This window comes from Microtus pennsylvanicus, chromosome 17 (genome assembly GCF_037038515.1).
Source record: "Microtus pennsylvanicus isolate mMicPen1 chromosome 17, mMicPen1.hap1, whole genome shotgun sequence".
NCBI lineage: Eukaryota > Metazoa > Chordata > Mammalia > Rodentia > Cricetidae > Microtus > Microtus pennsylvanicus.
The window spans coordinates 34,383,144-34,406,680 of record NC_134595.1 but is presented as its reverse complement, the minus strand read 5'-3'; the positions used below and the strand labels follow the sequence as shown (position 1 = coordinate 34,406,680).

Below are 23,537 nucleotides of genomic sequence, written 5' to 3'. Positions count from 1 at the left end.
GAGGAAACTCTAGTCCCCAGACTACAGCTTGGCTGGGCATGGTAATGCAAGCCTTTAATCCCAGCTTGCAGGAGACAGAGGTAAGTGGATCTCTTGTGAGTTCGAGGCCAGCCTGATCTACAAAGTGAGTTCTAGGACAACCAGGGCTACCCAGAGAAACCCTGTTTCAAACCCCCCTGCTCCCCCTGCAAAGAAAGCAAAGCAGACTACCCTCTTTGTGTTTTGGTATTGCTTTGTGATTGGGCTCAGGTCTTGCATCCCATGCTGAGTGTTCCGGGGGAATGGCACCTCTTCTAGGACAGCACACCTGGAAGTGCACAGTGTCCAGTCAGGGCCTCCTAACCCTGGTGGCACCAGTGTCCCAAGGACATCCTCAGAGTTCAGGAGCCACCTTCATCCTAGAGCTCTGGCCTGCCTGCTCCTGGTCAGAGGTACCCTGTGGGCCAGCTCAACTTTAAATAGGATTTACACACTCACATTAGAATCTTCATAAACAAGGCTGGAGAGATAGCTCAGAGGTTAAGAGCACTGGCTTCTTCCAGAGGTTCTGAGTTCAATTCCCAGCACCCACATGGTGGCTCACAACTATCTGTAGTGAGATCTGGCACCCTCCTCTGGCCTGCAGGGATACATGCAGGCAGAACACAGTGTACACAATAGATGAATAAATCTTAAAAAAAAAAATCTTCATAAACAGGGGTTGTCTTTACTATTAAAAACAAAATTACAGCTTCCTTCACTCTCAAGTAGATTTAAAGTGGCTTATTGAAAGATAAATACGAAAAATGAGAAAATATAGATGAAAAATAGATTATGGATGACAGGAAACAGAAGCTAAGCCAGGGTGAAGGATGGTTGAGCAGTGCCTGTCGCAGTCCCTGCACCTCCGAACTGCTGGCCCCAGGCTGGCCCCAACAAAGGAGACTGCAGCTTCATGACTCGCTGTGCCGCTATAATGTGGGGGTAGGAAATTTTATTAGGTAATATTCTGTGTGTCCAAAGCACCATGGTGCATGCTACCCACATGGCCAGGAAGTACACCCAAAACTGACTCCTGTGCGCCCTCACACATCCCTGAAGTAAACTCTTAGGTGCTTATACGTTCTCTGTATGCCCTTTAAAATTAAGATAAAAAAGTAATGAAATTTTCTTTTTCTTTTTTTAATATTTATTTATTTATTATGTATATAATATTCTGTCTGTGTGTATGCCTGCAGGCCAGAAGAGGGCAACAGACCTCATTACGGATGGTTGTGAGCCACCATGTGGTTGCTGGGAATTGAACTCAGGACCTTTGGAAGAGCAGGCAATGCTCTTAACCACTGAGCCGTCTCTCCAGTCCAAGTAATGAAATTTTCAGGTGTTCATACTTTATAATTTAAAAGCAAGTTAAGTTTGTTCTTTTAAAAAGATTTTATGAGTATGTTAAATACATTTTTACTTTTATTTATTATTAATTAATTTATTTGGGTGGGTTGAGATAGGGTCTCTTTTTTTTTTCCTTTCCACACAGGATTTCTCACAGCTTTGGAGCCTGACCTGGAGCTAGCTCTTGTAGACCAGGCTGGCCTCGAACTCACAGAGATCCACCTGCCTCTGCCTCCCAAGTGCTGGAATTAAAGGCGTACACCACCACTGCCCAGTGAGATAGGGTCTCTTTTTATAACCCTGAATTGCCCTAGAACTCACAGAGAACCACCTGCCTCTGCCTCCTGAGTGCTGGAATTAAAGGTGTGCACCACTATGCCCAGCTAAAATTAATATTTATTTTTAAAATTTTAATTTTCTGTGTATGATCATTGTGCCTATATGCTTCCTGTGCAGCACATGGATGTTGTTAAAACAAACAAACAAAAAACCCGGTTGTCAAACACTGCTGCCAGCAATTAGCCCAGTACTGAGGCATAAGGCGGTTGCTCGTATGTTCTCTATAGGAAGGATGTGTTCAATTTGCAGATCAGTTATGCTGACATGTTCATTTAAGTACCAAGGAGCTGTCCTCAGAGCTGCTGGCCATGTTGGGCAGTCCTTCCACAGGGACAGAGGAGACTGGACTGTGCAGTCTGTACCTTAAGATGTGACCATGGGAGATGTAGTATGTAGAAATCTTAGGACTCGCTGTTTGTTTGAGACAGGGTTTCTCTATGTAGCTTCGGAGCCAGTCCTGGAACTAGCTCTTGTAGACCAGCCTGGCCTCGAACTCACAGAGATCCACCTGCCTCTGCCTCCCAAGTGCTGGGATTAAAGGTGTGCGCTACTACCACCCAGCTAGGACTCGCTGTTTTAAAGATATAAAATAAGTGTTGGCCATCCAGGTTTAAAGAATACACCCTCCTGGGAGGCCTACAGGATAAAGGACTTCAAGTCAGGCAATTGATCAATCACCTAAAACCTGCTAGTGGTTGTAAAATTCACTGCACTGGTTTCCAGTCTGGACTTCTTCACATATTCTCTTCTGAACCAGAAACCTGGACTGAAGAACTAATCAGAGTGTTTGTAAAGATCACCATCAACACTGACAGAGCTCCTGTTGGAGAGAGAGGGTCCCTACGCTGAGTTCAGGAATTGCATCAGTCTGAATAGCCTACCAAACCTGGACTGCAGCTCTCACCACAGAGAAACCACATGGGGGCAGCATAGATGAGCAGGAGCTGGCCTTACCACAGAGCCGCCACACGGGGGCAGCATAGCCGGCAAGAACTGGCTTAGTTCCTCTAGCCGACTCCGCAGTCATCAGGAATGGCTGGGAGGGTGAGTCCCGAGTGCCCTGTGCCACAAACCTCTACCCAGAAAAAAGGACGACTCTGGCAGAAGGCCTCACACACTCCAGGAGAGGTGGTGGTGGTGTGTGTGTGTGGGGGGGGGCTCTTGTGCCTTGTCTCCTCATTCTCAGACTGCTGGGTCCAAAGCTGCCTGTCTGAGCTGGCTGATGGATCTAGTTGCTCCCAGGATTGGCCCTGGTGAGATTCTGCTTTTCCGAGGTAGAGAAGTCTCCTAGATGTCCTGTAGCACTGAATCCTGCATGTCACTGTGTCCCTGTGTGGCTGACCTAACCCGAGTTTCCCTCATCTTTGCCTTACGAGGGCCAGAATTGGGGTAGATAGAAATCACATGTTCTCAGCCACCTAGTAAAAGAAGTCTGAGTCCTCCCCTGGGCACAGGAGATGAGACGGCTTTCTAGGATTCTGGAAGGACATCCATGCTGCAGTGACATTTTCACACCAACCAGCAGCAGCCCTGAGCACTCTGGTGATCACATGACACTATAAACAGTCTCCCTGTGTAGCCTGCCTCTGCCTCCTCCTGCTGAGGTTGCAGGTGTGCGCCACCATGCCAGCTTACAATCACTGTACAGTGACAAAACCTTGGACCTGCATTTTCTAGACTATATCCCCGTTGTTTTAAAAAATGATTGTATCTTAATAATTATGTGTATGTGAATGTGGCATTGGATCCCCTAGAACTGGAATTCCAGGAGGTTGTAAGCTGCCCGATATCAGTGCTGGGAACTGAACTCAGATCCTCCACCAGAGCGGCAAATGCTCCTAAACTCTGAGTATCTGTGTCCCCTGTGTCCCCTGTGATAGAATGCACGCCTAGTGCTTAGGTCACACGGGTCACATGCAGTCAGAGGGAGCGTGATGCTAGTTCATCCCTCTGTGACCTGCCCAAGAGTCAGCTCAACCACTTGGGCTAGGGCTATTTGAACATTCGTCTTGAAAACAGCAATTTAAGAATAAATATGGCGACCACAGACCTTCCCCTTCTCCCATGGCTTACCTGCTGCCTCACACAGCATGTGTTAAATACACCTCCTCCAGACCTTTACAGAATGGATGTGCATGCTCTTCTGCTCCTCAGCCTTTAGCTCAATAGGACTGTTGTGCTTGTGTTTTATTGTTTTGAGACAGGTGCCAGGCTCGCCTGGAACTCAATCCTGTTTCAGGTCTTTCCAGTGCTGGGGTTCCATGTGAGCACTACCTTGTCTGGCCTAACTACGTGTGTGTGTGTGTGTGTGTGTGTGTGTGTGTGTGTGTGTGTGTGTGTATGTGTGTGTGTTTTCAAGATAGGGTTTCTCTGTGTAATCTTGGCTGTTCTAGAACTTGCACTGTAGACCAGGCTGGCTTCTAACTCACAGAGATCTGCCTGCCTCTGCCTCCCGAGTGCTGGGATTAAAGACAAGTACCATCACTTAACTACATTTTTTAGAGCATTCTCTGTCCTTATTAGTGTGCTTTTTAGTGCCCTTACCTTGTGGAGGTGTTGCTGTTCAGTTGGTTGGTTGGTTGGTTGGTTGGTTGGTTGGTTGGTTGGTTGGTTGGTTTTTTGAGACTGGGCTTCTCTGTGTAGTCCTGCTGCTGTTCTGGAATTCACTAGTGGACCAAGGTGGCCTTGAACTCACAGAGGTCCCCCTGCCTCTGCCTCCTGAGTGATTACACATGTGTATCACCATACCCGGCACTTTGTAGGGTTTTAATGGAGGACAGTGTGGTCTCTGGCGTGGAGATGACCATCCAGCCTGTGGCTGTCTCGGAGCTGCAGCTACATCTGTGTGTGCTGCTGCTGTGGCTATGACAGCATGTGCCCCCCCCCCACCACCACCACTCTGCCACTGTTCTCCAGATACACATGAGCATAGAAGTCCTCGAGGACAGGTGAGGCACAGTCCTTCCCACCCCATGCCAAGGGTTTGCCAAGAGAGTGACTGACCCTGAGAAAAAGCCCAGGCCAACTCTCCAGTTGAAATACAAGCCATATCCCCCCTAGGTGAGCCCCAAGGCCTAGTGGTAGCCTTCAGGGCTGTGAGTTCACGAGATATTTTCATTGAAATGAATCCTTATTTGGACAAATAGTGCAACTGGGAACTAGTCCTCCCTTTCCCACATCTCCAGGTGAGGGTGTATTGGAAGTGAGTTAAAATACCTCCATGATAGCAGTAAATCCAAAAAGGCGTAGGAAATGGGAACTGTGGATGGGACCTGCATCCTCACTGTCCTTTGTTTGGGTAAAATGCTATAGGGGTGGCCTGTGTAGCTGTTGAGGGTTGGGGCCACACGGGTTGTGGTGCCCCTCTCTCAGAGTGGCCAGCATGGTCATTGAGGGTCGGGGCCACACAAGTTTTGCTCTCTCAGGGTGACCTGTATGGCCAGCTGTTGAAGGTCGGGGCCACACATGGCTCTTCTTCCTGTTGTGTAGTCCTTGCTCTGGCTGAAGCTCAGCATCTGTACCCTCCTCCCCTCCTGGTGACTTCCCTAAGTCTTCAAAGGGTCCATGCAGCTGGCCACGTGGCTCTACTTCAGGCTCAGTGTGGTGAGCCAGTCACGTGCAGAGATCCTGTCCCCTTGCTGTTACTCCACACAGATGTGTCTGAGACAGTTCATACCTTTCTTCTTTAATCAGCTGGTACCATTACTGACCGTTAGCTCTGACCTTTCCCTAGCTGCAGACGTTGTCTTCCAGCCTCTTTCCACAAACATTTGACGTGCCCACCATCCACTCTGCCCTGTTTCCTGTTGTGGAGAGTGACACTCTGTGAAGCACCTGGAGGTCACCCGTGTGCACCGGTCATCGGGATCTGGCAAAGAGGCTCATTTCTGCTGTTAGTTGCTCGGTGTGGCTGGGACTGTCCCCAGTTTGCACCTGCTTTGAGCTAGGACCTTCTCTGTGTCTTGCTGGTCACTCAGCTTTCTAGGTGTATCTGTTTGTTTATATTTTGTACCCCAGGAAGGAGTCAGGTATCTTAGTGGTAGCAATCACGTCACCCCTTTGCTAGGTGACCCTTTGCTTGAGGGGAAAGTGGCTCTCCTTCTGTGCACACCTCCTCTGGCTACACAGTCCCTCAGGGACGATCCCCCAGTTGCAGGCTGAGGCCTTGTGTGTCCCACTGTGGTCTGAGCCTCTCTGGAGTTTCCTCAGGAGTATCCATAGCATGGCGGGAGTGTGCCTGGATAGCCGCAGGGGGCTGAGGGTGTCAAGCTGCCACCCTTTTCTGCTCCTAGATAGGCCAAGCACTTCTTCCCTCTAGCTTTTGTTTGTTTTGTTTTGGAGACAGGGTTTCCCTGCATAGTTCTGACTGTCCTGAAACTCACTCTATAGACCAAGCTGGCCTCAAACTCACAGAAATCCATCCACCTCTGCTTCCCGAGTGCAGGGATTCCAGGCATGCGCCACCGCAGCCTGGCCCTTCCAGCCTTTCTTGTGCTCACATTTTTCAAAACTGTTTGCAGACTAAACCTGGCCCAGAATACACTAACTTGGATTTAGGAAGCGTGCTGCCTGGTGAGATTCCTGGCTCACTGCTGTGCAAGGCACTTTGGTAGAAGGCCTATCTCCCTCCTGAACTGCCCCTAGGAGTACTTTCCTTGATGTCACACCTGCAGGGAGCTCTCCAGCTCTCCACCGATAACCTTCCCAGCCTGACGGTGCAGGTCCTCAGGTGGTTCCCAGCAGCTGTCCCAGGCCTACAGCTGGTCCTCACGTCCTTCCTGTACACCAGTCCTCAGGCCACCCTGCTGAGAAGGCAGGGCTCCTGGGCTTCCAGTGCCTGGGGAGAGGTGAAGTGTTCACCTTTGTCTCCACAGCTAAGAATCCTTGGAGCTTTCACTGACTGGATTCAGTAGTTGACACCTACTTTATGGCTTGTTCTGCTGTGTCCTCTGTCTGTGTCCTGAAGAAGCTTCCCAGCCTTCCTTCAGCGCTTCCTCAGGGGGACTCCACCTCTAACCTTTCAGGGAGGCTGGGCACACTATCTGCAGTCTGTGTCTCAGCCTGCAGCTGTCCTGGCAGTCAAATAGCACCCTCTCCGACCAGCTCAGGCCTCCATAACAAGGGCATCCTTTCTGGGCTTGCTTCTTCAGCATTCAGTATCCGCTGTTGGGTCAGGCAGTAACGGTGCACACCTTTAGTCCCAGCACTTGGGAGGCAGTGGAAGGTGGATCTCTGAGCGTTCAAGGCCAGCCTGGTCTACTAGTAAGTTATGGGACAGCCAGGGCTACCGAGAATCCTCCCTCAAAAAAAATATAAAAACAAACAAAAAAATCCACTTGCCTCAGTAGAGGGATTAGTTCTGACTGAGAGGGATTTTCTCCTGCTGTGGCTGTCACCTGCTAGCTGTTGGGCTCTGCATGTTCTGTACACACTGCGGTGCCTACAGCCATGGAGCAGTGACGCAAATGCAGACAGCAACAGCAGTGCTCGTAACTGGCTCGAGAGCCTGCAGCGGATACAGTAGGGATCCACTGCCTGCCCAGGGTTGCTCAGCAGAAGTTCAGAAAGCCTCTTGGTGTTTGTGTGTGATGACCAACACTTCTGGGCTAGGATATGGCCCAGCCTGTAGAATGCCTCACGTGAGTGGAGCCTTGGGTTTAATCCCCAGCACTGCACAAACCAGGAGTAGTGGCTCAAACCTGCAGTCACAGTGGTCAGGAGGACTGGAAGTCAAGGTCATTCTCAGTTAGCTAGTGACTTTGAGGCAGCCTGGGCCACCTGAGGTCCTGTCTCAAAGCCTATAGGACGGAAAGAAGTAGAGTTTCTTTGAAGTCCCCATACCTTGAGTTGCTTTCTTTCCTCTGCTTAGTTTTTCTCAGGTCTGCTTCATTCCGCCCTCCTCTTCTCTTTTTCTTTGCAGAGTGAGGGTACTAGGCAAACGCTGCCATTTGGCTATGTCTATCCTCTTCTCTCCAAGTCCTTTGAAGCCAGTTCCAAACACTGTCTCACCAATAAATAAAATACCCACATTTAACAGAGAGATTTAAGAAATAAACACTAGGAGGCTGGAGAGATGGCTCATTGGTTAAGAGAGTAGATTGTTCTTCCAGAATACCCTAGTTCAATTCCAAGCACCCATATGGCAGCTCACAACTGTCTGTAACTCCAGGACCCAACACCCTCACATACATAGGCAAAACAACACACATACAGGTAAATTACACATACAGACAGGCAAAACACCATTAAAAAATAAGAAGAAAAGAAAAGAAATAAATATAACCCACAAACAAATAGAATCAACAAGAACCCTCCACACCAGTTCAGCCTATATTCAAATTTCTTTTTTGTTTTTTTGTTTGTTTTGCTTTGTTTTTTCAAGACAAGGTTTCTCTGTGAATCTGTGGAGCCTGTCCTGGAACTCACTTTGTAGACCAGCTGGCCTTAAACTCACAGAGATCCACCTACCTCTGCCTCCTGAGTGCTGGGATTAAAGGTGTGCGCTACCACACAGCCAGCCTATACTCAAATTCCTTAATGTCTAGAGTTTCTTTTACATTTGGTTTGTGTTGTCCTATACATACCTCATGCTACATTTCTTTATCCCTCTATATTCCTCATATTTAATCTGGCAATGCCTGTGGTGAAGAAAACATGATGATGTGTACTTGTACAGTGCACATAAGCTGGATGGGACTGGGACTGTCAATAAAGGAGGTGGCGAACTGGCCTGCACACAGGGTGAAGGGGCGAGGTAAAAGGGAATTGTAAATTCTTCCTTTATTTATGTGTATTGATGTTTTACCTGCAGGTATATCTGTGTGAGAGTGTCTGATCCCCCGGAATTGGAGTTAGAGACAGTTATGAGCTACCATGGAGGTGCTGGGAATTGAACCTGAGTCCTCCGGAAGAGCAGTGTTCTTCACCACTAAGCCAGCACTTCCCCCCCCCTTGTAAATTTTTTCTTTTTCTTTTTTTCCCACAAGGCAGGTTTCTCAGTGTAGCCTTGGCTGGGCTGGAATCCCTCTGTAGACCAGGCTGGCCTTGGAGCACACTCTGCAGCAGACGCTTTGCAAATGGCTGCTTCTGTGCTGTTAATGGGGCGAGGGCTGATGCCCTGCCGTCGGGGTTTAACACAGTCTGTTTGTTCTGTCCTCCCGCAGGCCTCAACCATGCTGCGAGCCTCCTTGGTTCCTGAGTAAGTAATCATGCTTAGAAGTTTTCATTAATTGTGTTCTAAAATTTGACTTACTTTTTATTTTATGTGTATGGGTGCTTTGCCTGTGTGTATACATCACCTGCCTGCCTGGTGCCTGCTGAGGCCGGAAGATGGCATTGGATACCCTAGAACTGGATTTACACATGACTGTGACCACCATGTGGATGCTGGGAACCAAATGCAGGTCTTCTGGAAGAGCAGCCAGTGCTCTTAACCAAAGAGCCATCTCTCCAGCTCCGTATTCCTATCTATATGTGAAACTGGAATTCAAGATAATTGAACTAAACATTCAACTACATGTGTATATGGAAGGAAATACCAATGATTATAAATAATGCTAAACTAGATTTATCTTTTAATATTGACTCTTATAAGGTAGCATGAAATAGCAAAAAACTGTTGGCTTATTCCTCTGATATTCTCTAGAAATAAATTCTGTCCTCCTGCCTCAGCCTCCAGGTTCTGAAATTATAAGTATTAGCCACGTACCCAGTTTGTTATAGTAATTTTGAGATGTAAATAGATGATTACAAAAATTCTTTTTAAAAATTCTCTTTTGAAAATGTGTTCGTGTGTTCATGTGTGTGTGTGTGTGTGTCCCAGCTCACCCATATGTATACCACATGCACACAGTGCTTTCAGAGGCCAAAAGAAATTAGAGTTACAGATGGTTGTGAGCTGCCATGTTGGTACTGAGAATAGAACCTGGGTCCTCTGCAAGAGCAGCCGGTTCCCTTAACTGTCGAGCCATCTCTCCAGCCCCCCAAGACTTCCCAATGTTAACATTTTCCACAAGCCCTGTGCAGTTAGCAAAGGCAGAAGGTCAGCATGGGTGTGAGCCTTGGCCTTGAGTAACACAGCCTGTAATCACTGCACTTGGGAGGCTGAGGTGGGAGGGGCAGCCTCGGCCACACAGTGAGACCCTGTTGGAACACTAAAACAAAAACAAAACCTAGTATGCATTTTGTCTTATTATAGAAAATTTGTATGCCATTGAAATCTAAGAAGAAATAAATTTAGACTACATAAAATCCATCATGCAGGGCTGAGCCGGCTGAGCTGGGTGGGGGCCTAGATGCTAGGCTCCCGGTGGAAGAAGGCTCTGTCTATTTTGGGAGCCCACAGTTGTGGTGTCATTTGAGCCACTGATAGTTCCTTGAGTCTGCATCAATATCTGAGTTCGGGAGATGGAATGACATGTCCCTTTGCCCTTTTTCTTCTCTTTGAACTTGCGATGCTGAGTAGGAAGTTGAAGGATGTCCCATTACTGCCCTCCCTGGATTATGAGAAACTGAAGAAGGATTTGATTTGGGGCAGTGACCGCTTGAAAGCCTTCTTGTTGCAGGCTCTGCGCTGGGTAGGTATCGTCCCCTCGAATTTAGAAACAAACAGGGAACACTCTGCACTGCTTTTCTTGCCTGGCTACCTGGTAACTTGGCTGGTATCTCATAACCCCTCTGTTAAAGATCCCTTCCTGCTGCTTGCCACCAAGACCTGGGGTTAAAAGCTGCTCTAACCAGGTATGGGAGCACGTGCCTTTATTCCCAGCTGGCAGAGGTAGAGGTAGGTACAGTTCTGAAGTTCAGGGCCAGCCTGGTCTACACACCAGGTCCAGCCCAGCCCAGGGCTATATAGTGAGGTTCCACCTCCACCCACAGCTCCTGAGTAGTCCGTGGCCTTTTTCTAAAGCACTCTGTACTGGTGTCAGTTACCGTTGCCTGCATGTGGACTGTGGCTGCCAGTGCTGTTCAGCCCCTACCCGGTCAGGTGCTAAAATCAGCTAGGAGCCTTAATGTTTGTTAGAGCCCAGTCACAACTCCAGAGACCGCTGGGTTAGCCCCACTGGGTAGGCCTCATCTGAATTCCCATTCTTCAGTCCTTAGGTTCACCAGTTGAAGCCAGTGGTTGGTTTTCAAGTGTTGCAGACCACCCCCCTACACTCTCAAAAAGTTTTGAGGCCCCCAAAGAGTTTTGTTTATGTGGATTTTCTCTTAACAGTATTTATACGATTAGAAAATTAGGATAGAAAAATTAAGAATTTATCATTCCCTGTAAATAGCAATAACTGGTTTTCAAAAAACAAACCAAATGTGTGCAGAGTGGCGTTGTTCATCTCTGTAACTGTCTTCATTGTGTGCCCCGAGGAGGGTTCTGGGTTCTCAGACCCTAGTGTCACGTCTACACAGTCTGAGAAAGTGGTCAGGAGCATGGCAGAATGCATCTTAGTGTAGTCTCTGTGAGAATAGTCATGTCCCCTCCAGTCCCGAGAGTTGGGGGGGATGCCCAGAGTGTTCTGAACTTCACTTTGAGAATTACTGACCAAAACCTTTCACCAAATAGCGTATTCTAACTCACGATAGCGTAGTGTCAAGCTCCTTTGTGGGCCCTGTATTTCAGGATCCACTGGTACCAGAATTCTTTGAGCAGCTTCCCTACCTTTGAGTGGAAACAGTCCTCACTGGTACTTAGCATCTGGTGGTGCTTCCTGGACTCTGCCTGATTGGGAACTATGAGGAATACTTGGGGCCCAAGGGGAGAACCCCCTGGTACCTGCTCTGTTTGTAGGGGCTTGCTGACCAGGGTGGGCGGGCAGCCTGAGTGATCATCAAGAGCTGCCCCACCCCTGGTTTGCTTGTGTCTGTTGGTGTTATCACACTCACCTGGTTGCCTGAGTTTGCCACCCAGCACTGGCTCAGTCGGCCCACTCCCTGGGCCTCTTGCTGGGAGAAAGCAGGCGTCTTAACCAGATAATCAGGAAGGCATGCGGGTGTTCAGTGGCTGTGCCTGTTTTCTTCTCCAGGGCCCCATGCAGCCTCTTGGCTCCTCAGGAATTCCCCATGTGACATTCTTGGCACAGTCCTTCAGCAGTCCCCTCTTCAGGGGTGATCAGATCAACCAGCAGCATCTTCCTCCCCTGAAGGCCTCTCCTTCCTCCTGTGTGTTGTGTCTGTTGGCTCTGGCCTTTGTCTGGGTGTTTAAGCTTTTCCTGGAAAAGCAAGCATATTTGCCCATTTCTCAGGGACGCAGCTTTCTCCTGTCCTAACTATACACTGCCTTGTGCACCTGCACGTCACACACACCTTCCCACCCAAGCTTTTTTTCTTCTCCTGTGGATATCACACAAATACATACGGCAGCATAGCAGATTTAATGGCTTCCTAAATTCCAACCAGCTTGCCAACCTTTCTCCCATCTGCCCCCTCCCAGCCATTGCTCATCAGGCCCTGTAGGATAGGGCCATTGAGAGCCTTCTACAGGTAGCCTGGGCCCCACTTTGTGAGCTAGGCCACACCCACCCCAACCCCTCCACACGCTTGCCTTCCTTCCTGCTGGTTGACCATCTGCTCACCCTTCAGGGCCTAGCTCTTGCCTCTGTAGAAGTTTGTAATTTGGTTTTTCTTTGCAGCGCTTGACCACGTCCCATCCTGGAGAGCAGAGGGAGACGGTCCTGCAAGCCTATATCAGCAATGACCTCTTGGATTGTCACAGCCACAACCAGGTCAGTAAGAGGGGGCCAGGGCCTTCTGCAGTAGGGAAGCACTTAGCAGACTTGAGGCTTTGGTTTCTCTTGATTGTCAGTGTGCTGACTTTTGAGTATGAGCTTATCAGTTGCTTGAGGTCTGTGTTTACCTCTTGTCCTCCTCTTCAGTTCTGGAGATTCCCAAACAAGCCAGGTGCCTTGATGGGCTCTGCAGCTCTTCTGTTCATCTTCCCTCGCCCCCTTCCGTCCTCCCATTTTCAGAGTTCAAAGTCAATGTGTTGCATTAGTGTTTTTTGTCTAAGTGCTACAATCTCTGCCGCCATTGAAGACTGTAGTTCCTTCAAGCACATGTTACTTGATTTGTTGTTTGTTTTGTTCAGGTGTTGTTGTGTTAGGGTCTTTTATTTTTAAGATTTTTTAAAAAATCTTATGTGTATGGGTATTTTGCACCTGCATGTATGTATACCACATGTATGCACTGCCTGTGGAGGTCAGAAGGCAGTGTCAGATCTTCACAGTTGTGAGCCCGCAGTGGGTGCTAAGAATTATATCCTATGCTCTGGAAAAACAGCTAGTCAGTGTTCTTCACTGCTGAGCCATCTCTCCAACCCTTTGTATTAGGATCTTACATAGTTCAGGCTGGCTTCATATTTTCTGTGTGGGCTGAAGCTGACCTTGAACTTCTGAACTGCGTGCTTCTACAATCTCCTGGACCCTGGGATTATAGACTTGTGCCCATGGCTGGTTTCCGTGGTTTGGTGCTGAGGATCAAACTGAGGGCTTCATGCATACTATACAACAGAGCTCATCCCCACCTCTGTTTGTTTCTAAGAAGGAATGACTTAAAGTTCTCTAAAGACAACCCGCCGGGTCAGAAGACTCCTTGGTAATGCAGATGCTGGGCCACCATGACTCCAAAATGGATCAGGCTGTTTGGGCGGGAAACTGAACTGGTTGGCTAGCTATTTCTCCCTTTGTGGTCCTCAGAGTTCAATGTGTAGCATAGCATCGTCAACCTGAAGGAACTCCTGTCATTGTAGACATCTGACAGTTCTAGCTCTGCAGCATTATGTGTGCATCTCAAGAGCCTGCTTCCTTAGTGCAAGAAATACTGTCTTTCCGAATCCATAGTTCCACTTACCATTCACAGAAGTTAATATCGAAAATACTTGAAAATTTTGAAGTTGTTATTCCCTTACCTAGATTAAGAAATAGAAACTTAGGCCAGAGAGATGGCTCAGCCATTAAAGGCCAGGCTCACAACCGAAAACACAAGAAATAAAAACTTCTAGCATTTTGGGAACTTCTAGGCAACCCCTTTTCTTTATAAAGAAGTAGCCACAAAACCAATCTCAGAGCGAAGGAGGCAAAAGTCTACATGGTAGTCCAGGATAGCTAGGGCTACATAGACCCTGTCTAAAAGAACGAGAAGAAGGAAAGAAAAGAGAGAAAGAGCCAAATTTTAAAAATTATATCCCAACTTTTAAAAATTATAATATCCTGTGTTAGGGTTTCTAGTGCTGTGAAGAGACGCCATGACCACAACAGCTCTTACAAAGGAAAACATTAAAAGGGGGTGGCTTACAGTTTCAGGGATTTAGTCCGTTATCGTCATGGTGGGGCATGGTAACATGTAGACAGACACGGTGCTGGAGAAGAAGCTGAAGGTTCTGTGTCTTGATCCACAGGCAACAGGAAGTGAACTGAGTACCACACTGAGCATTGCTTGAGCAAAAAAAACCTCAAAGCCCACTCCCACAGTGATACACTTCCTCCAACAAGACCACACCCACTCCAGCAAGGCCACACCTCCTAATAGTACCACTCCATTTGGGGGCCATTTTCTTTCAAACCACCACATTCCACTCCCTGGCCCCAAAGGCTTGTAGCCATATAATGCAAAACTGAATTCAGTCCAACTTCAAAAGTCCCCAGTCTATGATAGTTTTCAAATTTATTTAAAAGTCTAAAGTTCAAAGTTTCTTCTGAGATTCATGCACTCTCTTAGCTGTAATCCCTTGTAAAATTAAAACTTCTGCACATAGTAAATGAGTAGTGGAGCCCAGACTGTCTAGCTACTTTAAAGCTAGACATTAAAAGTAGTTTAACTCCAGAGAAGCCAGTGTAACACCCACCAGGGGAAGAAAGGAAAAAATCTTGACATCCAGGAGCAGCTTCTTTGCACGGAGCATTCTGTTATGAACTTTTCCTTAAGAGACCTTGGTTGATCCTGACACCTTGAGACGCCGGGTCATATCTCTTCCACAAGTCAGAGAGTCGAGGCTCAGGGCTGAGATAATGTCCAAGCCTAGGTTATTTTCTGTTACTGAGATGAATACTGTGGCAAAAGCAGCTTGGGGAAGAGTTTATTTTTACTCTTAAGTCCATCTTTGCCAGCAAATCTAGACAGCAGGATCGTGACCCAGCTAGTCACATCCACAGTCAAGCAGAGAGATGGACGTTTGAGTGCTTGTGGTCAGCTTGGCTTATCCACTCTCACACAGCTCGGGATCTCCTGGTCAGGAACTGGGCCTGCCCGCAGTTAAAATGGAGCTTTTCCTATCAGTTAAGATAATCCCCCACAGGCCATCCTGATCTAGACAGCCCCTCACTGAGACTGTCTTCCCACCTCATTACAGATTTGATGAAACTGAGATTCAGACTAAGATCTTAAACCAGGCATCAGTGTTTTCTGTAACAAACATTTTACTTTTGCCAGTCACAGTTTTTTTAAGAACAGGCAGTTTTGGGGCTGGGAGCTGGCTCAGCTGGTAAAGTGCAAGCATAGATTCCCAGCACCCAGGTTAAGAAGAGGGCAGGGAGGGAGGGAGGGAAGTGGGAGGAGGGGAGGAAGTGGGAATTTGGATTGGTATTATTATTTTTTTAAAATATTTATTAAGTATACAGTATTCTGTCTGCATGTATGCCTGCAGGCCAGAAGAGGGCACCAGATCTCATTACAGATGGTTGTGAGCTACCATGTGGTTGCTGGGAATTGAACTCAGGACCTTTGGAAGAGCAGGCAATGCGCTGAACCACCAAGCCATCTCTCAGCCCCTGGATTGGTATTATTTATAAAGTAATAAAAAATTAAAAAAAAAAGAAGGTGGCAGGTAGGCAATCTTGCTGGGGAGGCAGAAACAGGATCCCAGGGGGTTGTTGGCCAGCAGTCTAGCCAAATCAGCGAGTTTCAGGCTCTGTGAGGGACCCTGTCTCAAAAACTAAGCTGCAGAGTGGATGAGGAAGACACCTCTGGGCTCCACATGCATGTTCATGCACACATGTGCACACACACAAAAGCAAAAAGCAAGACAAGAATTAATGTATATTAGAAGCCAGGAGAGAATTGTTTGCAAGGGTGTCTGAAGGGTCCCTGGACTGTGGGAATGTGGCTTCTGGACTTGGTTACCTGTTAGCACACGTTCACTTGTGAACACTCTTCAAGCTGTTCCCTGGTGACCTATTGTTGTAATAAGAGCGGCGGGCTACGTTCCTGGCACCCAGCCGCCTGCACAGCTAGAGCTTTACCCGAAATAATTACACGGAAACTCTATTCTTTTAAACACTGCCTGGCCCATTTCTATTAATATGTGTAGCACCGAGGTGCGCTTACCAGGAAGATTCTAGCCTATGTCCATCCTGGGTTGGAGTGTCATCGCGTCTGCCCTGAGAGGAGCTGCATGACTTCTGAGCTCACTTCCTTTTCCTCCCAGCATTCTGTTCTGTTTACTCCTCCCACCTATGTTTTAACCTATGAGGCCAAGCAGTTTCTTTATTACTTAACCTTCCTCCATCAACCTATAAGTTCTCTGTATTGTACCCTACATTGAAAATTTGCCTAAATAAAGATGATACAAGGACAGTCAGAGATGGCAGGTGGCTCTTTCACTGGGCGTAGTCCAGTTGGAACCCTCTACATCCAGTACAGAGCTACCATACAGGAGTCTTGCTTCCCCAAACTTCTACTAATGCCTCCTTGTTTCTCTTTCCTGAATTGATGTGCTCCAGCCTCCTTCCCTCCCGCTCCTTTCTGAACACAGGGTGTTAGGAGTGCTCTACCACTAAGTTACATCCAACCACTGTGTTTGTTTGTGTGTGTGTATGCGCGTGTGTGTTTGTGTGTGTGCGTCTGTGTGTGTATGGGGGGGGGGAGATATTTGTCTGCCTGTATGTGCACCATGTGTATTCAGGGTCTGAGGAGGTCAGAAGAGGGCATCAGATCCCCTGGAACTGAAGTTGTTCATTGTTGATAGCTGGCATGTGGGTGCTAGGAACCCAACAGGAGCAGCAAGTACTCTTAACTGCTGAGCCATCTTCTTCAGCCCTATAGCCACTGGTTTTTGAAAATATCTTGCTATAACCTGGACTGACCTCAAATTGGAGATTGTCCTCCCTCTGTTTCCCAAGTACTGGGTGACAAGCATGCACCATCATGATGGCTTCCTGTCTGTATTTTGGTAACTCCCTGCTCATGAGAATCTGGTGTGCCCCAGTGCTGAGACACTCTGTGTTAGCTCCCATGATAACACCTCCTACCTGTTGCTGTGCTGGAAGATCACGGGAGCAGCATAGTGCAATCTAGCCACGTTGTTTCTGTCTTGTGTTTGTATTGTCCCACGCCTTGTCCCTAGCTCTTCAGCCTTTTGGAGCATAAGTGGAGGAACTCGGGATTTGCCCTTGCTCAGTACTGTCTTGTGAATAACCTCGGGGTCTGCATTGTTGTTCCAGAACAACATTTCTCATGGTATTTAGTCAGTTGTTCAGAATTTGTCTTTTTTTTTTTTAAAGCCATTTGCTTATAGTCCTGTCATGTTTGGAGGGGGCTGAATTAGATGTGGAAAGCCAGCAGCAGTAGCGACCACATGTGCCCTGTTGTTCTAGGTGCTTGGCATACTTAATGAAACTTAGAAATTTGGGCAACTTCCTTTTGCCAAGTCTCATCAAGTACTGTTTGGAAATCAGGAGTTGCAGGGGAAGTGTGTGGCTGCAGCCTATTGCCCTCGAGTCAGGCAGGCCTGGGGGCCATGGTCCCTGCTCTGCCTCCCCTCACTGCTGGCTCTCAATGTCGTCCTGCAGAGGAGCGTGCTGCAGCTGCTGCACTCCAAGAGCGAAGCTGTGCGGCAGTACATGGCCAGGCTCATCAACGCCCTGGCATCCCTGGCTGAAGGTGAGGTGACATTTCCCTCCAAGCAGAACATCCCTGGCAAAGCCACGTGGCATGCCTGTGAAATTAGTGTTTCCCAGTGTTGCTTAAAGTAGCCCAGGTCTCCTCATTTTTTCTGTTCTTCTAACGTCTCTTGGGAAATTAGTTCTTAAGATAATTGCCTAAGTTTCTGTCAGAGCAAGTTTTCATGCCTTTGGAGTTTATTTTACAAGACCCAAGATTTTTATAACTCTTAGTTAAATTGTTTTTAACTGCATAGTAGATAATTTTCTATAATTCCTACTTGCCATAATAAGTTTGTTGAAACAAGTAAAGCATATTCTAGCAAGCACTAGAATTTCCTACAGTCTCTAAAGGATTTGAAAATTTCAGAAGTATTAAGATGCTGTAGCTGAATTAAAAGTCAGTTTTACACAGGGCCATTGTCTGGGCAGGCAAACCAGCTCAGCTAATAAAAGCTCTTGCATATGCCCGATGACCTGAGTTTGATCCCCAGAACCCACTAGCAGGTCAGATGTGGATCCCAGCATTGCTAGGGTGAGATGGGAAGTGGAGACAGAATTGTTTGTGGGACAGCCAGCCTGGAGAACACAGTATTGGTGGAACGGCAAGAGAGACCCTGCTTCAAACTGAGGTGGAAGGAAAGAACTGACTTGACCGATGTGTGTGCACCCACACTCCCACACTCCCAGATGTGTGTGCACCTGGCACCCACACTCCCACACTCCCAGATGTGTGTGCACCTGGCACCCACACTCCACACTCCCAGATGTGTGTGCACCTGGCACCCACACTCCCACACCCCCAGATGTGTGTGCACCTGGCACCCACACTCCCACACTCCCAGATGTGTGTGCACCTGGCACCCACACTCCACACTCCCAGATGTGTGTGCATCTGGCACCCACACTCCCACACCCCCAGATGTGTGTGCACCTGGCACCCACACTCCCACACTCCCAGATGTGTGTGCACCTGGCACCCACACTCCACACTCCCAGATGTGTGTGCATCTGGCACCCACACTCCCACACCCCCAGATGTGTGTGCACCTGGCACCCACACTCCCACACTCCCAGATGTGTGTGCACCTGGCACCCACACTCCACACTCCCAGATGTGTGTGTACCTGGCACCCACACTCCCACACTCCCAGATGTGTGTGCACCTGGCACCACACTCCCACACTCCCAGATGTGTGTGCACCTGGCACCCACACTCCCACACTCCCAGATGTGTGTGCACCTGGCACCCACACTCCACACTCCCAGATGTGTGTGCACCTGGCACCACACTCCACACTCCCAGGTGTGTGTGCACCTGGCACCCACACTCCACACTCCCAGATGTGTGTGCACCTGGCACCACACTCCATACTCCCAGGTGTGTGTGCACCTGGCACCCACACTCCACACTCCCAGATGTGTGTGCACCTGGCACCACACTCCATACTCCCAGGTGTGTGTGCACCTGGCACCCACACTCCACACTCCCAGATGTGTGTGCACCTGGCACCCACACTCCACACTCCCAGATGTGTGTGCACCTGGCACCCACACTCCCACACTCCCAGATGTGCATTTCACACACACTGTACACACCCAGGATGATTACCTTACATTCTTATTTGTGTGAGATTTTTGCTGTTGTTTTGTTTTTTAATTATTGTTGAAACTGCCTCTCTCTATGTAGACCAGGCTGGCCTTGACCTCACAGTAGTCCACCTGCCTCTGCCTCCTGAGTGCTGGAATTGTGTGCCATACCCCCAGCCTCATTTGAGGTGTTTTTTTTTCAATGTGAATAAACAAAGTTTTCAGGTTATGAATACATGATATTCAGCATGTTTATTTAATTCATTATCCCATTTGTTTGGCAAACACTTATTGTAGGCCAGTGTATACCTGAGAACTCTTCATCTAACAATCCTATTTAAAATTGGTATCTGTCAATGCAGAAATCTATGAAAGGTCAGTGGTGAGTCTGCACTTACTAACGTGTCCTAGACAGGGCCCCACCTCCATCGGGCCCTGAGCGTGTCCAAAGGGAACAGGAGAGTGTGGCAGAAGCAGTTCTTGTGGAGGTCCGGGGACGCACAGCATAGCTCCATTCCTTTTTCCCTGTAGGTCCCTCAGTTTCAGGATGTCACAGACGGTGATGGCTGATGTTAACTTCCAGGAAGAAAGGCTTTCTATTGGTTAGATCATTGCTTGAGTAAGCTTCTGTTCTGAGACAGGATCCCCCTATGCAGGTACTAGCATGGCCACGAACTTGTAGTCCTCCTGCTGTGCCTCCCCAGTACTGAGATTGCAGGCATGTACCACCATACCTGGCTCGGAAAAAAATACACTTGAATAATTTCTTCTAGAACTTTCTGGTGTATCCTGTGCAAATCTTCCCCAGATTAATTCTTTACGTCTTCCCTATCTTCCTCTCTGGCCCATCTTTACTCTCTAGGTCGACTCTACCTAGCCCAGAACACAAAGGTGCTGCGCATGCTGGAGGGAAGGCTGAAGGAAGAAGACAAGGACGTCATCACTCGTGAGAATGTCCTTGGGGCCTTGCAGAAGTTCAGCCTCAGGTGAGGACCATGCCATTGGTCAGTCTCTGCCATGAGCTCAGAGTGCCATGCACCATGTTTGTGTGTGTGTGTGTGTGTGTGTGTGTGTGTGTGTTTGAACCACCACTTCTTTTTTAAAAATTTTTTTATTGATATTTATTGAGCTCTACATTTTTCTCTATTCCCCTCCCTGCCTCTCGCCTCCCCTTCAACCCTCTCCCAAGGTCCCCATGCTCCCAATTTACACAGGAGAGCTTGTCTTTTTCTACTTCTTATGTAGATTAGATCCATGTATGTCTCTCTTAGAGTCCTCATTGTTGTCTAGGTTCTCTGGGATTGTGATTTGTAGGCTGGTTTTCTTTGCTTTATGTTTAAAAACCACTTATGACTGAGTACATGTGATAATTGTCTTTCTGTATCTAGGTTACCTCACTCAAAATAATGTTTTCTAGCTCCATTCATTTGCCTGCAAATTTCAAGCTGTCGTTATTTTTTTCTGCTGTGTAGTACTTCATTGTGTAAATGTACCACATTTTCCTTATCCATTCTTCAGTCGAGGGGCATTTAGGTTGTTTCCAGGTTCTGGCTATGACAAACAAAGCTGCTATGAACATAGTTGAGCACATGTCCTTGTGGCACGATTGAGCATCCTTTGGATATATACCCAAAGTGGTATTACTGGGTTTTGAGGAAGGTTGTTTCCTAATTTTCTGAGAAATCGCCACACTGACATCCAAAGGGACTGTACCAGCTGGCATTCCCACCAGCAATGCAAGAGTGTTCCCTTTACCCCACAACCTCTCCAGCATAAGTTTCATCAGATTTTTTGATCTTGGCCATTCTGACAGGTGTAAGATGGAATCTCACAGTTGTTTTGATTTGTATTTCTCTGATGGCTAAGGATGTTGAGCATTTCCTTAAGTGTCTTTCAACCATTTTAGATTCCTCTGTTGAGAGATCTCTGTTTAGGTCTGTACTCCATTTTTTTTATTGGATTATGTGATCTTTTGGTGTCCAATTTCTTGAGTTCTTTGTATATTTTGGAGATCAGACTTCGGTCTGATGCACCACTTACTTCTTCTTACTTAATTCTCATGATGTTCTAGAATGCAAATGTTATCTTTCTGTTAACATGTAAGAAAGGGTAAATGACTTTTCATGATAGAGCTAGAAACTCCCCTCTAGTCTAAGGTCTGCTGGGCTGGAGAAAGACATTACAGTGAGTACACAGTTGCCTTCCCTAGCTAGTGTCGGGTCATTACTGCCAGCCCGGTGTTTGGTGTAAGGGTAAACACACAGTCAGGTTGTTCCCCGTTAGTCCTCTGGGGGCCCCTCTCCTTGGCACATCCCAGAAGCCCACCCTGAGTCTGGGCCTGGACTTAGCAGGACCTGGAAGTACTACATTATAACTTTAAAGTCATGTTCTGTTCTGTTTTTAAGTATTTCTTTTTAAATTTATGTTATGTATGTGAGTGTTTTGTTTGTATGTATGTGCACCGTGTACATGTCTGGTGCCCCCATAGGGCAGAGAGAGTATTGTATCCCTGGAACTGCAGTTACAGATGACTGTAAACTGCCTGACTGAACCAGAGTTCTCTGAAACAGCAGCAGGTTTTCTTAACCACTGAGCCATCTGCCCAGCCCTTCATGTTCTTTTTGAACCAGATCTAATGTCTTCTTAGAACCCTTTTACAAACAACAACTTAGCTGGGCACGGTAGTGCATGTCTTTAATCTCAGCAATTGGGAGGCAGAGGCAGGTAGAGCTCTAATGACTTTGAGCCCAGCCTGGTCTACATAGTGAGTCCCAGCCAGCCAAGGCTACATAGTGGAATTTTGTTTCCATAAAAAAAATTGTTTTAGGGGGCTGGAGAGATAGCTCAGTGGTTAAGAGCATTGCCTGCTCTTCCAAAGATCCTGAGTTCAATTCCCGGCAACCACATGGTGGCTCACAACCATCTGTAATGAGGTCTGGTGCCCTCTTCTGGCCTGCAGACATACACACTGACAGAATATTGTATACATAATAAATACATAAATAGTTTTTAAAAATTGTTTTATTTTATACATATGAGCATTTTGCCTGTGTGTATGTATTTGTAACGTGTGCCTGGTGAAACACATGTTTTAGCAGTCAGAAGAGAGTTCTGATCCCCTGGAACAGGGGTTACACATAGAGTTCTGAGCAATGATATGGGTGCTGAGAAATGAGCCTAGATCCCCTGCAACAGCAACAATGCTTTTAACTGCTGAGCCATCTTTCTAGCCCCTGAAGTCACCATCATAAATGGACAAGTCTGGTTTTCACGGATTTGCAGAGTTCTGCAACCATCACAACTTGATTGAAGAACCTATTTTCCATTTATTTATTTATATGTGTGTACTGTGGAGGTCAGAGGGTGATTTGTAGGGATCGGTTCTCTCCTTTCACCATGTGGGTCCAGGAATCACTCACCCACGGAGCCATTTTACCAGTCCTAATTTAGAGCATTTCTGTCTCTCCAGAAAAAGTCTCTCATGAATTGACGTCACTCTCCATTCCATCCGCAGCCCTAGCCAGCCTCCCTTATCTCTCCTGTACTTCTGCCTTATGCATGTCTATCTAGCACATGGAATCGTGGAAGATGAGCCCCTCCAAGTTGGTTTTTGTTTTCAAAGTAGTATTTCTGTGGCCGATTGCCTGGGTCAAGTAAGCCAAAGCTGTTAATGACATACATGTATTTGAAGTAGAAGTCTGCTAGCTTTAGATATTGCAAAGGAGACTTTCAAAGTGGGAGGCACTTCTTACTGCTCAATCATTCTTTAAAATATCATGTCCCAGTTGAGCGGGCTTAAGGGTGTTCCCCAGAGTCTGTCTTTCATAACTCCTTTGATCCCCATCTGCACCGTGGAACATTCTTCCATGGAAAGTCCCTTGCCAGTTAATCCATCTAATAAGGAAGGTTGTTTCCTCTTAGGCGCCCGCTACAGACGGCGATGATCAGAGACGGCCTCATCTTCTGGCTGATCGACCTTCTGAAGGACCCCGACTGCCTGTCTGACTACACCCTGGAATACTCCGTGGCGTTGCTCATGAACCTCTGCCTCCGCAGTGCAGGTGTCACAGCCCCTCAGGCCTCCCCACACGCACACACCCAGATGCACATGTCCTGGTATGGAGGATGGCTGGAGAGACCTGCCTACAAATCTGCATTCCCAGGGAGCTCAGCAGGGCTTGCTTTTTGTTTCCCTTATGGAAAACTTAGTACAGTGAAGCATTTCTAGCTAGGTATGGAGCTAGCAAGTGCTTCAAGCCAAAGTACCATGTTACCCTTGGAAGAATCTACAGCAGTTTTGTGCTTGTGAAGTGCCCTTCTGAAGAGGAGAGTAAATGCAGTGACATTTCTTTCATCTTTGTTGCACTTTTCTCC

General features: G+C 47.5%; 1 protein-coding gene across 2 annotated transcripts in view; it reads left to right on the top strand.

Annotated features, from left to right (window-relative positions):
* Positions 1-23,537, top strand: part of Armc9 (armadillo repeat containing 9) — a 114,243-nt gene that overhangs the window by 29,991 nt on the left and 60,715 nt on the right. For both annotated transcript variants that reach the window (XM_075951459.1, XM_075951461.1), the window contains exons 10-15: positions 8,871-8,905; positions 10,172-10,283; positions 12,333-12,425; positions 17,484-17,574; positions 20,026-20,149; positions 23,085-23,224. In XM_075951459.1, coding sequence (XP_075807574.1) covers positions 8,871-8,905; positions 10,172-10,283; positions 12,333-12,425; positions 17,484-17,574; positions 20,026-20,149; positions 23,085-23,224 — 595 coding nt within the window. The remainder of the gene's footprint in view (positions 1-8,870; positions 8,906-10,171; positions 10,284-12,332; positions 12,426-17,483; positions 17,575-20,025; positions 20,150-23,084; positions 23,225-23,537) is intronic.